This window comes from Rhinolophus sinicus, chromosome 6 (assembly GCF_057876585.1).
Source record: "Rhinolophus sinicus isolate RSI-liver-muscle chromosome 6, RSI-T2T, whole genome shotgun sequence".
NCBI classification, from domain to species: domain Eukaryota; kingdom Metazoa; phylum Chordata; class Mammalia; order Chiroptera; family Rhinolophidae; genus Rhinolophus; species Rhinolophus sinicus.
In genome coordinates, this window is record NC_142506.1 from 47,378,111 (window position 1) to 47,390,265 (window position 12,155).

The 12,155-nt window shown below is 39.1% G+C and overlaps 1 protein-coding gene across 5 annotated transcripts in view; it reads right to left on the minus strand.

Moving 5' to 3' along the window:
• The window catches only part of LYST (lysosomal trafficking regulator), a 172,927-nt gene that overhangs the window by 63,349 nt on the left and 97,423 nt on the right, over window positions 1-12,155 (minus strand). For all 5 annotated transcript variants that reach the window (XM_019746974.3, XM_074316725.2, XM_019746975.3 and 2 more), the window contains exons 23-28: window positions 10,965-11,553; window positions 9,875-10,052; window positions 7,700-7,869; window positions 6,206-6,436; window positions 4,435-4,601; window positions 3,608-3,760 (exon numbers count right to left, since the gene is read on the minus strand). In XM_019746974.3, the coding sequence (XP_019602533.3) occupies window positions 3,608-3,760; window positions 4,435-4,601; window positions 6,206-6,436; window positions 7,700-7,869; window positions 9,875-10,052; window positions 10,965-11,553 (1,488 nt within the window). The remainder of the gene's footprint in view (window positions 1-3,607; window positions 3,761-4,434; window positions 4,602-6,205; window positions 6,437-7,699; window positions 7,870-9,874; window positions 10,053-10,964; window positions 11,554-12,155) is intronic.

Below are 12,155 nucleotides of genomic sequence, written 5' to 3' on the forward strand. Positions count from 1 at the left end.
GGTGGGCAGCGCCCCCTGCAACTAAGATTGAACGCAGAACCTTGAGCTGCAAGCTGCCGCTGAGCTCCCGGATGGCTCAGTTGGTTGGAGCGCATCCTCTCAACCACAAGGTTGCCGGTTCAACTCCCACAAGGGATGGTGGGCTGCGCCCCCTGCAACTAGAAAACGGCAACTGGACCTGGAGCTGCGCTGTGCCCTCCACAACTAAGACTGAAAGGACAACCACTTGACTTGGGAAAAAGTCCTGGAAGTACACACTGTTCTCCAATAAAGTCCTGTACCCCTTTCCCAATTAAAAAAAAAACCTTAAAAAAAAAAGTTGTTAGAAGTTGATATTGTTATTAATGGTTGAAATATAAAGGAAATTCATGTGTATGTGAATTATTATAATAATAAAATGTTTATTATTTATTTATTACAGTTTAAATGTATATGTAGCATTTTATATAATACCCAAATGCTACTTCCACCTTCATGCAACAAGATGATGTGTAAAGCTTTTCATATTCATAAGTAGTCAAAAAAATACATATAAAAGAATGTGCATTGCTACCCTGTTTATAATAGCAAAAACAAAAAAGTAAAAAAAATACCTTTGTTTATTGATAAACATAACAAAAGATGATCACGGCAAATCAATATAATAGATTATTATGCATTCATTAAACATAAAGGATATTTACAGTATATGGAATGATGTCTATAATATTGATTGAAAACAGAAACCAGTTTACAAACGGAAGCTACAGTATCATACCATTTAGGTAAAATTCTTTCTCTTATAAATCTCTACCAAAAAGGAGACAGAGGCTAAGAAATCGGTGCTTTGTTCACTGGGTAGTAGAGACCCAACGGGGCTGTTGAGCAGAAGAGTGGTACACGAGCCAGGCAGTAAGAAGATTAATCTGGCAATAAATAGTATCTAACTCCGCTACCAGGACTGGATGCCCAGATATGACGAAAGCGCTGCTGAAGAAACTTGGGTCCCAGCCACGGGTGTACTGGGACTCCCAGTCTGAGGAAATCTGTCTGCTCCAAGAACATGGTTGGCCCCAATAGAAGATGCAGGTGCAGGCTGTCCCCACGCCTCCGGCTGGAGGTGTTTCCAGCAGGGGGCGGCAGTGGGGCTGAAGGTGGCACCTGTCTCAGCAGTTTTCAAAAAATGCTAACTAAGTCTATTTAGGAAAAAGCCACCCCACACTAATGGGAAGAGCTTGTTTTAAATCTCTGAAGGGACAGTTCATCATCTAAATGATGGAACCAGGAACAGAAATCCCTTAGTCACTTCCATATTAAGAACAAATAGACCCAGAAGCAGAGCGGCTTCTTGCTTTGGATCTTTTGTACCCATAGCGGACAAAGCCAATATACTTTTCACTAACAGTGAAGAAAGAAACAAGACATGTCATTCCCAAATACATAAATAAAACAAGATGGAAGGAATTACAAAGCAATATAAAGAGGCATTTTGTAAACTGCGCGCACAAAGACAGAACTTAAATAAAGCAGTATTTAGAACAGGATGAATTCTTGGGAGAAACCGAGAGAGATGGGCCCTACAGATAGGACAGACCTGGTGTGAGTAGATGTGGATGGTGCCAGACACAAAGGGAAGAGTGTAGGTGTCCTTGGTCAAGCAGCCTCTAATTCTAGGCCTCAGAGGATCTGTAAAATGAGGAGGCTGGACTGCAGGACTTTTAAGGTCTTTTATCAAGTGCAAAATTTGTGGGATTCTACAAGCCCCACACGGTTTACAGCAATGGCATTGACTTAAGAATGAAAAGGAAACCACAAGAGTCAGAAAAACAGGAGAATGGTGTAGAGAAAGGACTAAATGTCCATTATCCACTTTAAGATGACTCAACAAATAAACCTGCAGCCAAGCAGGGTTCTGAGGCTCTTAGGTGATAAAAATGCTAGTTAGTATCTGAAGCCGGTTAGACACCACAGAGCACAGAAAACAGCAGAGGGGCTCCTGTGTGGCCCAGGCACAGACTGACGTAGAGACGACCAGGGACCTGGGGATAGAGGCAGAGAAGAAATGGACGTGAGAGTGAGTGATATCAACAAGAAAGAAAGTGGGAAAGACGTACATTCTCATACAGCCGAGGGTGACTGCCATCTAAACGGTCACGAACCATGTCAGGAATCCTGCAGAGGAAAGGTGCCCAGACTGGCATGTGGGAAGCAGAGCAGTGCTGTCACGCTTGGTACAAGATGGAGTTCTACCTGAACAAAAGGGGGTGACGGGGAAAGCAGCTCAAGGGGAGAGACTGTGTTCAGATGCCAAATGAAGGAAGGCTGGAGAGGGGCAATGTGGGTGTTTTAGAAGTTTTATTTACATAACTTTTATTTAGCACAATCTAAATACGACTGCCAAACAATGTATATTTAATAGCTTTTCTCTGCAGAATTGTTTTTCACATGGTTTTAAAATTCGGCATAGCACTAAATACAATGAAGTAGTTTAACATAAGTAGAAGACAGATTTGGATTTAAAAGCCCTTAAGGCTGTGACAGTGATTAAACGTCAAACAATTTAGCAAACACTCTGTTTGGAGATACGTGTGTCTACATATATACCCACTATACATACATACATGTATATGTATATGTGTATGTGTACCTTATAGATACATATAGGAGGGTGTGTTATGGTATCTTTCAGCATCATGCGTATAAAGTATAAAGGGCATAGCGGATTTTGTAGAAAAAATAAGGAAGTCTAACAGTATTAATACTTACTATTTGATGCTATGTACTAATTCACAGCAAGCCCTGATATCGTGTGTCTTCTAACCACATCTGAGCCACCACTGTCCCCTACCTTGACTATAGCAATAGCCTCCTGGCTGGATATCCCCTTTCCCCCCATCTTTTGTGCTCGCTTCTAATCCACTCTCCACACAGGAACCACAGCGGTCTATAGAAAATGAACATCTGACTATGTCATGCCACCTACGTAAGCACCTTTGATAAGGTCCCATCAGGATGAAGTCTAAACTCCTAACATAGCCTCTATGGCTATGGTCACGTGCAAACAGGCCCATGCCACAGGTGCAGCCTCACACGTCGCTCTCACCCAGGGCTACACTCCAGCCAACAGCTTCTTCCAGTTCCCTGAGCAAGCCTTGCTTTCTCTAGCCAGAACCCTCATCGAAGCCGCTCCTTCTGCCTGTAACACCGTCCTCTGACCTTGTTCACTCCTTTCCATCCTTTGGGGCCATATTGAAATCTCACCTCCTCCGAGACTTCCCTACCTCTTGATGTAAATTGGGTTGCCCTGTCAGAGTCTTGATTCCCAACTCCTACATTCCTCTACTATTTTATAATCTCTGCAAGGGCAGCTTCTGCCTCTGTTTCTTTAAATCACTGTATCGTCAACATTTAACACACTGCTTAGCACATGGCAGGTGCTCAAGAGATAATTAAATAAGAACAGCACTGAAAAGAAAGCAGTAGAGCAGTTTCTTCTGGGAGGAAAAATTTCTCAAATTTTATAGCTTAACTTTTAAAATCATACTTTAAAAACGTGAATAGCATCAGAAAATATGAAAGCCAAGCTACCTTCAATTTGCAGTTATTAAAATATTATTTCAATACTCACCAGCAATGCTCTTCCGCTTTTGAAATACTGTATGATGGGGAGCAGAAGGTAACTGGAATGAATTTGTAAGGTTTTCGGAGTCATGATTTGCGGTGGTCCTTATAAATTCCATAGCAGCCTGGAGAACTCTGAACTGTAGTGCAACAGCCATATCTAAAAACAGCAGATACTAGAGTGTTTTCAAGCTATGTGGCTGTCAATGTTTTTATTGAATTATATTTATATTCATGCAATATCTAAATTGTCATAAATTAAAACTTGCTAATCAGCATGGTTCTTGATGGTAACAAACTTTTTTTTAGTATATGTGCTGCCGAAGCGAGCACAACAAACATTTTTTAAACTGTTTTTACAAGCAATTTTAAAGCAAATTTCCAAATGGTCGCTATAAAAAATTTAATGGAAAAATGCCAGTCCACAAATGTATTTCATTTTATATAATTGTTTTAAAGAACAAGTTTTTAATATATAAGGCAAAAGTTTAACCAGAAATTCCTCACATTTTCCTGTTTCATAGTCACATTAATATTTGCCATTAAAGAAAACTAAAGGGCATTATTATTCAACATAAGCCTTTTAATTCTATTTGGTATGAGAAATCAGCAGCTTCTTTGAATGATATGTTGCCAGCTACTAATTACATAAAGGCATCACTTTTTTTTTCTTTTTGCCACTTAAGGAGGCTTCTTTTTAAAGCTGATAGATATCATCACAAATTTAAGTATAAACTTTCAGTAAAATAGTCTCCAAGAAGAAAGAGATTAAGTTCAAATAACATTTTTGACTACTCCACAACTCCCCCAAACTCCATAAAAATTCAATCTTACTTTGTGTCCTCTGGTTTTTGCTATTTTGAAGATATCCAAGCAGTACAATGAGGTCTTCAATGACTCTAAAATATTGTATGCCTGAGGAGCTGCAGGCATGAATTGTAACTGCTACGAAAAGTCGCTGTATATCACAAGCAAGCAATTTGTATTCATTCAAAGGAATGCTAAAGAAAAAGAACAAGTGATTTAAGGCAAAGAGAACGGGTTTAATCCCTGTTCTACCAGCAGTCATTCATGCATGCATGCATTCAGTCAACATTTATTCATGCTTACTCTATGGCAAGTAACATGAAATGCACGCTAGAAATAGAAATAGGAAGGCATGCTTTGACTCCTGTCGAACAGTTTGTCTTGCAGAGGAGCAGACAAGTAAAGAGATAACTATAAACAGTAAATGGTAGAAAGTGTAACATCAGGGGTTAATACAAGATACTGCGGGAAATCACAGGCAGGCTGCTAACCACACTAACAGTGGAGATTTTGTAGGTGTGAGCAGAACATTCTGAGAAGGCTTTGCAGAGAAGATGAATTTAAATCAATTAATTAACCTCTCTGAATCTCACTTATACAAATTATAGTTATTTTAAGGACTCAAAGAGATAATAGATTTGAACATATATTAAACACTTATAAATACCTAATACATATGAATTAGTTACTTCTGTCCCTCAATTTTTAACCTTAATAATCTACCTCAGTGTGTGATATTAAGCATAAATACTAATCTCCATTTACTTTTTCCAAATCAAACAAGAGTTATAAATGGCAATTGTTTGGGTCAATTAATAGAGTCTCATATTAGGGACATTAACTAGGTACAATTTATTTATAAAAACAACAAACTACTTCTAGAAGACGCCTGCAGGCACTCTTCCCAAGTTCTACCAACTTAATGTATTGTAATGTAATCAAGACTAAGTGTCTTAGGAAATACAGTACTTTGTATTTCCTTGTATTTCTTGTATGTCTGGCATATAGAATTGAACTGAGCTGAGTGCAAGGAGTCTCTCTTGTACTCACAGAACCTTTTTGGCCTAAGTATCACCAAGGATATGCTCCATCTTCTCTGCAAGATAGTATTTAGTGCTTGACCATGCCATAAGATGGTGCTTCTGGAGATTTATACTTTAACATTATGCTGATAAAAATGTTACACTGTACATCATAAACGCAAACACCAAAGACACAAAATTCAAATAAAAATGTAATCTCTTATTTTTTAAAGCTGTTATTCAATTTTGTGGGCATCCATTTGCCGATATACCTCAGCAATTAGAAATTAAGTTTTGGCAGTGGACAGTGCTGCAGTATGCTAAAAGTAGGACAGCACAGTGAGTTCAAAGCATAGGCTTTTGAAGTAAGTGTTCAATCTCAGGTTCTCTGCTATTTACTAGCTGTGTGATCTTCACCAACTTACTATCTCTCTAATCCTCAATTTCCTATTCCTATAGAGATAATAATTTTTATAAGACTTTAGTGGAAGCTTGGTAAGCATATTTCAGGACCGCTAAACTTATTCAACTTGTCTTCAAGTTCCAAGTACCTATAAGTAGGTCATATAAATACCATCTCTGTTAACTAAACTTTGTTGAAAATGATGGAAAATATGCCCCTCCAAATTTAATTGGATTAATTTAATCAGTTTTGTAAGAAAGAAATTCTTTGAATGTATTATGAAAAATCAGATGCTTTACCATAACCTATTACTAAAGTTTCCCCTTCCAAAGTATTTGTCAGATGCAGTTTTAAATAACAATTTAAAACTTACTTCTTTTCTAATCCATTCAGGGCTGCTACTGTATTACACAACACGTAGAGGAGACCATTATCCAACAACATATCTGCTACCTTCGAACAAGAATTCAATATTTGGAGAAGAAGTAAAAGAGCATTATGCAAGAGCATGTTGTCATATAGAGAGTTCTCTATTAGTCCCAGAATAGGAATGACAGACCACTTCTGAAAAAGTCCCATGTTTTTCACATCTTCCAGATCAAGTCTATAATAAATAATACACAATTAAGAGCATGTTAGAATTACTTAACCAAGAAAATAAGGAAAACATTGCAATACAGGCCGTTTTGTTTACCTGATTCTGAAGCTATAAAAAATAAACATGGGGAGCAAAGATTCTTAACTTTTTTTAGATCACAGATCCCTGCAACAATAAGATAAAAGGTGTTGCTAGAAATCTGCCCCAAGGTAAATACACCAATATTCAAATGAAACATGTAAACAATTTCATGGCTTCAATTGACTCACTTTAATTTGTCTGTGGGCCCATTAGGTGTCTACAGAACCCCTGCTTTAACGGTCTATATAACAAGTGCACAGGAAAAAAAATTGAGAGTCAGTGAGCTAGTAAAGAGACGGCTAACAAAAGGAATGAGTCTTGAGCTCTTATCCCAATACTATTTGTCTCCGTGATGAAGGGAGACTGTTTAAGCATTCAGTACCTCATTTTCTCATCTGTCAGATATGGGTGGTAATATTTGCCCTACTTTTTCTCAAGGCTGTTGTGAGAATCAAATGAGATGATGCAGAATTGCTGTGAAAGAGCCAAAAGCTGTATGCAAATGACAAGTACTACCGTCATCACTGCAATTAATAAGTACATTCCTCAAGGTGTGAATTGGTCTACTTCATAAGTAGGAGACACTAATAATAATAATAATAATAATAATAATAATAATAATAATGAGACACACATTTCTGTCTATCATAGGCAGAAATACCACTTTAACTTTCCTGTCAAACTTCTGGTTTGGGAGAAATTGTTCTTTTGTTTTGTGCTTGTTCGCTAACCCTTCATTCAGCATTATACCAGGGTCAGAACTCAGTAATTAGCACACCACGAATTCCAGGTGAGGGACTGGCTCTTCTCCCAGGTAGCCTAAAGGCTCTACGGGAAGTGAGGGGCTTCTCCATGGGTCACTCATGGAATCTGATGCTGAGAGCACACGAGCCACCTTGCTGTTCAGTAACCTCCTTGTGTTAAAACTATCCGCCTAATCTTGATCACCTCCGTCTTTCATGAATGCAATATTTATTTGTTTCTAGTGTATAACTAGTGAATGAAATACAAAGGAAGGTGTTATATTAGAAAGAATATCATATGGGGAATAATAAATTGATTCACCAGGAAAATGACTTTTAGCAGATTTTTCCTAAAAGTGACCAAATAATTTTAAGAGTCAGTTTAATAAACTTTACATTTAAGACAAAAGATCCCCAGTTATGGTGGAGGGAAGAACCCACTTACTCTTCATCAAGGCCAATATGTCGACCAAAGAACATCTCTATGAAGCATTCTAACAGCTCCTGAGTTCCCCGATGAAGATACAACTGGTTGGCTAGCAAGGAAAAGCCACGATTCTTCAGGAATTTATCTTTTTGTTCTTTAGATGCTCTATTAAAATATGCATGTAACAGCTAAGGAAAAAAATTCAGACAATTTGGATAATGTATTAAAATTGTATATAATGTACACAAATTAGACAGTGTGTTATACTTGTATTTGTAAGGTATTGTTTAATATCATGTATATAGAACATAAGAAGCTAAAAAACATGCAACCTCCATAGCAAAACAAAACAAACGCTTCTCTGACCACTGTGGAATGCTAAGGATGACCCTGTCTTGGAGACCTTCATACTGCTGTGACGGGGAAACTAGCTCTTTAGCTGAACACGGCCACCCAGTGGCCTGGCAGCCTTAGTCCAGTGTGAGTATAATAGATGATTGTGCCCAATTCTGAAGGGGACAAGTCGGTCCATACTGCAATACGCTTTCCCAGCAAATGTGTGCAAACTCATGTGCTGCTTAACAACAGGCACACGTTCTGAGAAGTGAGTCGCTAGGCGATGGAGTCCTTTGTGAACATCGTAGGGTCTTACACAAACTAGATGGCACAGCCTACTGCACACCTAGTCTGTAGAGTATAACACCGTCATATATGTGGTGGTACATATGGTTGCATACTCGGTCAGTGACCAAAAATATCATTATGTGGCGTGTGTGTGTGTGTGTGTGTGTGTGTGTGTGTGAGAGAGAGAGAGAGCGAGAGAGAGAGAGCGCGAGAGAGAGTGAGAGTGAGAGAGAGAGACAGAGACAGAGAGAGATCTCCTACACCTCTACCTCTATTTCTAGACTTCTTAACAGATTGTTTATCCTGAGCACAGGCCTAAACTTCCACCCTTCGCTAGCATCTTAAATGCAACATGTATAAAACCAATTAATTATTTTTCCTTCCAGACTCACTTCTACCACGGTTCCGACCTCAGGGCAGTAGCATCCTTCCCCTAGACTTCCAGGCTAACCTTTTCTCACCCTGACTCCCCACGTGTAAATATGGAGGTACCTCTCCTCCACTCCAGCGAATGTCTCTCCAATCTGTCCGTCCTCTAACTTCCACTTCCCCAGATCAGGAACTCATCATTTCTCCCCTGGACTACTGTGCTAGCCTGCTAAGAAAATTATTTCACCTCTCTCTCCCCAGCAGTCACTCCCTCACAGTGGTGACAGACTGTTCTTCCCAAAACATACATCTGTTTACTCTCTTACTTAAAAAGCTTTCTAAGTTTACAGCATAATACAAAATACACCTTCGTGTGAATCCTTCCCTGGTTCCCTCATCAGAATTAATGGCTTCTCTTACGCTCCCACTCTTCTTTATTAGCACTGCCATTGAAGCACTCATCACAGAAGCCTCACATTTTCCTTAGTCGGGTATACGACTCTCTCCCTCTAGTGAGGGAGACCATAAATTCCTTTGAATGTAGAGGCTTATAGTATTCGCCCTTATATCCCACATAGCAACTAGCCCACTGTTTTGCACATAAAATGGAAGCTCAGTAAATACTGTGCTGAACTGTAAGTGATTAAACAATATCCTACATCATTCAATTTATCAGTACCTGTTATATACTAGACACGGATGCCTACCCTCTTGGAGCTTGTACTTCAGTGTGGGAGATATTTTTTAAAGTACAAAATAAATTAAAAAGATAATGACAAGATATAAGTAGGATGTGATGACAGAATAAATGAGGAACAGGCCCAGAGGAAGGTTATTTTGAAAGGTGATCAGGGAAGGTCTCTTGGAAAAAATGGCATCTGAGCTAAAACCTGAAGTATAATAAACGTCTGAGATTTGATGCTACACTGCAGGAAAGATCCCCAGTGAACTACGTGTTCCTCATAATTGGTAGACTTAAAAAAACATATTGCTATGAATCAACATATGGAGGAAGGCTTAAGATTAGATGAAAATACATATGAAAATATAAATAAGAAGTAACAAATTGTACCAGTTCATTATTCTCAAGCATAAAATAAAACTTAAGGTCTACTTCAACATACCTATATATTTAAATTATGAATTACACATCTGTTTATTTTTCTGAATTAAAACAACACATCTAGGATTTGCGCTTACTTTAATAACTCCTTGTTGTATAGCAGGTGATGGGTGGTTAACGAGGACTAACAGCACATCGGCTTGAATCAGCTTGTCCATCACGTCTTCAAGCATCACGTCAGGCAGGATGAGAAGAACTCCACTTAAGAGCTCATATAATCCACAGCATATGGGTACCAGACAGTCTTCAGTTACACTAAAACAGACCCCAAAAGTCTTACTAACACAATATCAGGGAGAAAAGGACAGGATGATTACCTTAAGAACTGTGGTGACTATAGTCACGAGCCGCTTAAGGACGGGTCATGTTCTGAGAAATGCGTCATTAGGCGATTTCATCATTGTGTGAACATCATAGAGTGACCTACACAAACCTGGACGGTACAGCCTACTACACACCTAGGCAGTACAGTACACCACCATCGTATATGTGGTCTATCATTGACCAAAACATTGTTATGTGGTACACGACCGTAGTAATAATTTCAACATGTGAAACAGAAGTTACAACGTTTAAACAATATTTCCTGATTTACCTGTGATTAACAAATTTGCCATCTGTTTTTATCACCAGTATTTTCTAGGCGTATGTCTACTAAACACTGTTCTATTCTCCATGAAGTCCGATACCGTAGTCGCTAGCCACTTATGCTATTTAAACGATTTAAAATTAAATAAAAAATTCAGTTCCTCCGTTGCATGAGCCACATTGCAAGTGCTCAATAGACACAAGTGGCCAATGTCTACTATATTGGACAGCACAGGTAAAGCATTTCCATCATCACTGACAGCGCTACTTGAGATGCTTCTGGAAACAATAAATCTTTATAATTTCCCTGAACTGAAGAGTTTTTCTCTAATAACCATAAAGAATTAAATATACCACAAGATTTTTTTTCTTTGAGATCTATTTATGGTTTAGCCTTTGGTTAAATATGGAATTCAATATTATCTAGCATTAAAATAAAGAGAAAGGTATCTTTCTGTTTGTCCTTAATACGAATATAATATTGTATGAAGTGACATAACGAAGACATTTCTAGAAGTGTAGAGATTCTTCAAAGAATAGTAAAAATGTGGAAAGGGACATGCAAAAACAAGCGAGTACCTGTGAGCACCTGTAGTTCGGCTGTAGTTTGGCTCATAACCAAGAGGGAAGGCAAAACTTTCCCAAACCTCAGTGTTCCCATCAACAAGAGTTGGCCAACGGCCGAGGGCTGCAGACCCATTCTGTGAAGGAAAAGCCAGCCCTAGGCTTGCAACAGTGCTGTGGCTTCGCTGGAATGAGGCCAGTCCCTGCAGGTAATCAGGTCGGCGTGGGCAGGACTCATCCCCAGTGCTGTCATCGTCTGATCTGAGTTCTGCTCCCAACTCTTTATGATCTGCTTTGACCACCGGAAATTCCAATGTCCCTTTGGGGACACCATTGACAGAGGCTTGTCCTGAAAGGCCAGCTTCCATCTCACAGATGGTTTTTGCAGACTCACAGCTACTGATGAATGAGTCCTCTGGGCCTTTTTTCAGTGTCTCGGAACTCCCCTGAGGATTCCATTTCGCTGGCTGGGGAGCAACACAACCCGAACTTCCGGTCAGTCTTTGTGGCTGCATTAGAGGAGAAGTAGAAAGTACTGGCAGGCTTTGAGAGCGCCGCAGGCTGGCAACCGTCCATGGAGGGATAACAGTGGAGGAACCGTTTCCTGGAAAAGTAGATAGAAAAATATCACCTAAAAGTCTGTTAGGTGGGACCCCTCCTTTTCTGCACTGTCACAGCCATGGCAGTAACCCGTTCACCCAGCGACATTAAAGAGCCCATACAGGTCAAGATTCCTAGTAACTAATGCTTAAAATTCTTAAGTGCCAATAAAAAAAAGATTCAAAAATAAATTCTTACGTGCCCAAACAATTTTTCTTTTAACTAATTTTTATTCAAATTTTCCAAAACTGTATCTTTTCCTGTCTCCCTAACAAAATACAGTATTGACTGAATAGCTCAAAATCATTAGGGTTGATGGTTCTACTGTAGTGAAATGAAGTGAATTAAGAAAAACCTAATTTACCTGCAGTCACTAGGATGCAGTTTGATATAATGAAAGAGTGTGGACTTTGCAGCCAGCTAGACCTGGGTTCATGTAATAGGTCCGTTAGGTGGCCTTGGGCACACCAGTTAATTATATGAGTGTTAGTTTCTGCAAATGTCCAATGAGGGTTTGGAACACTGACTTTGAAGGTTGCTTTAAAGGTTAAGTGAGATCACATTTGTGATGAACCCAGCACAGTGCCTGGCAAAGAACAGGTGCTC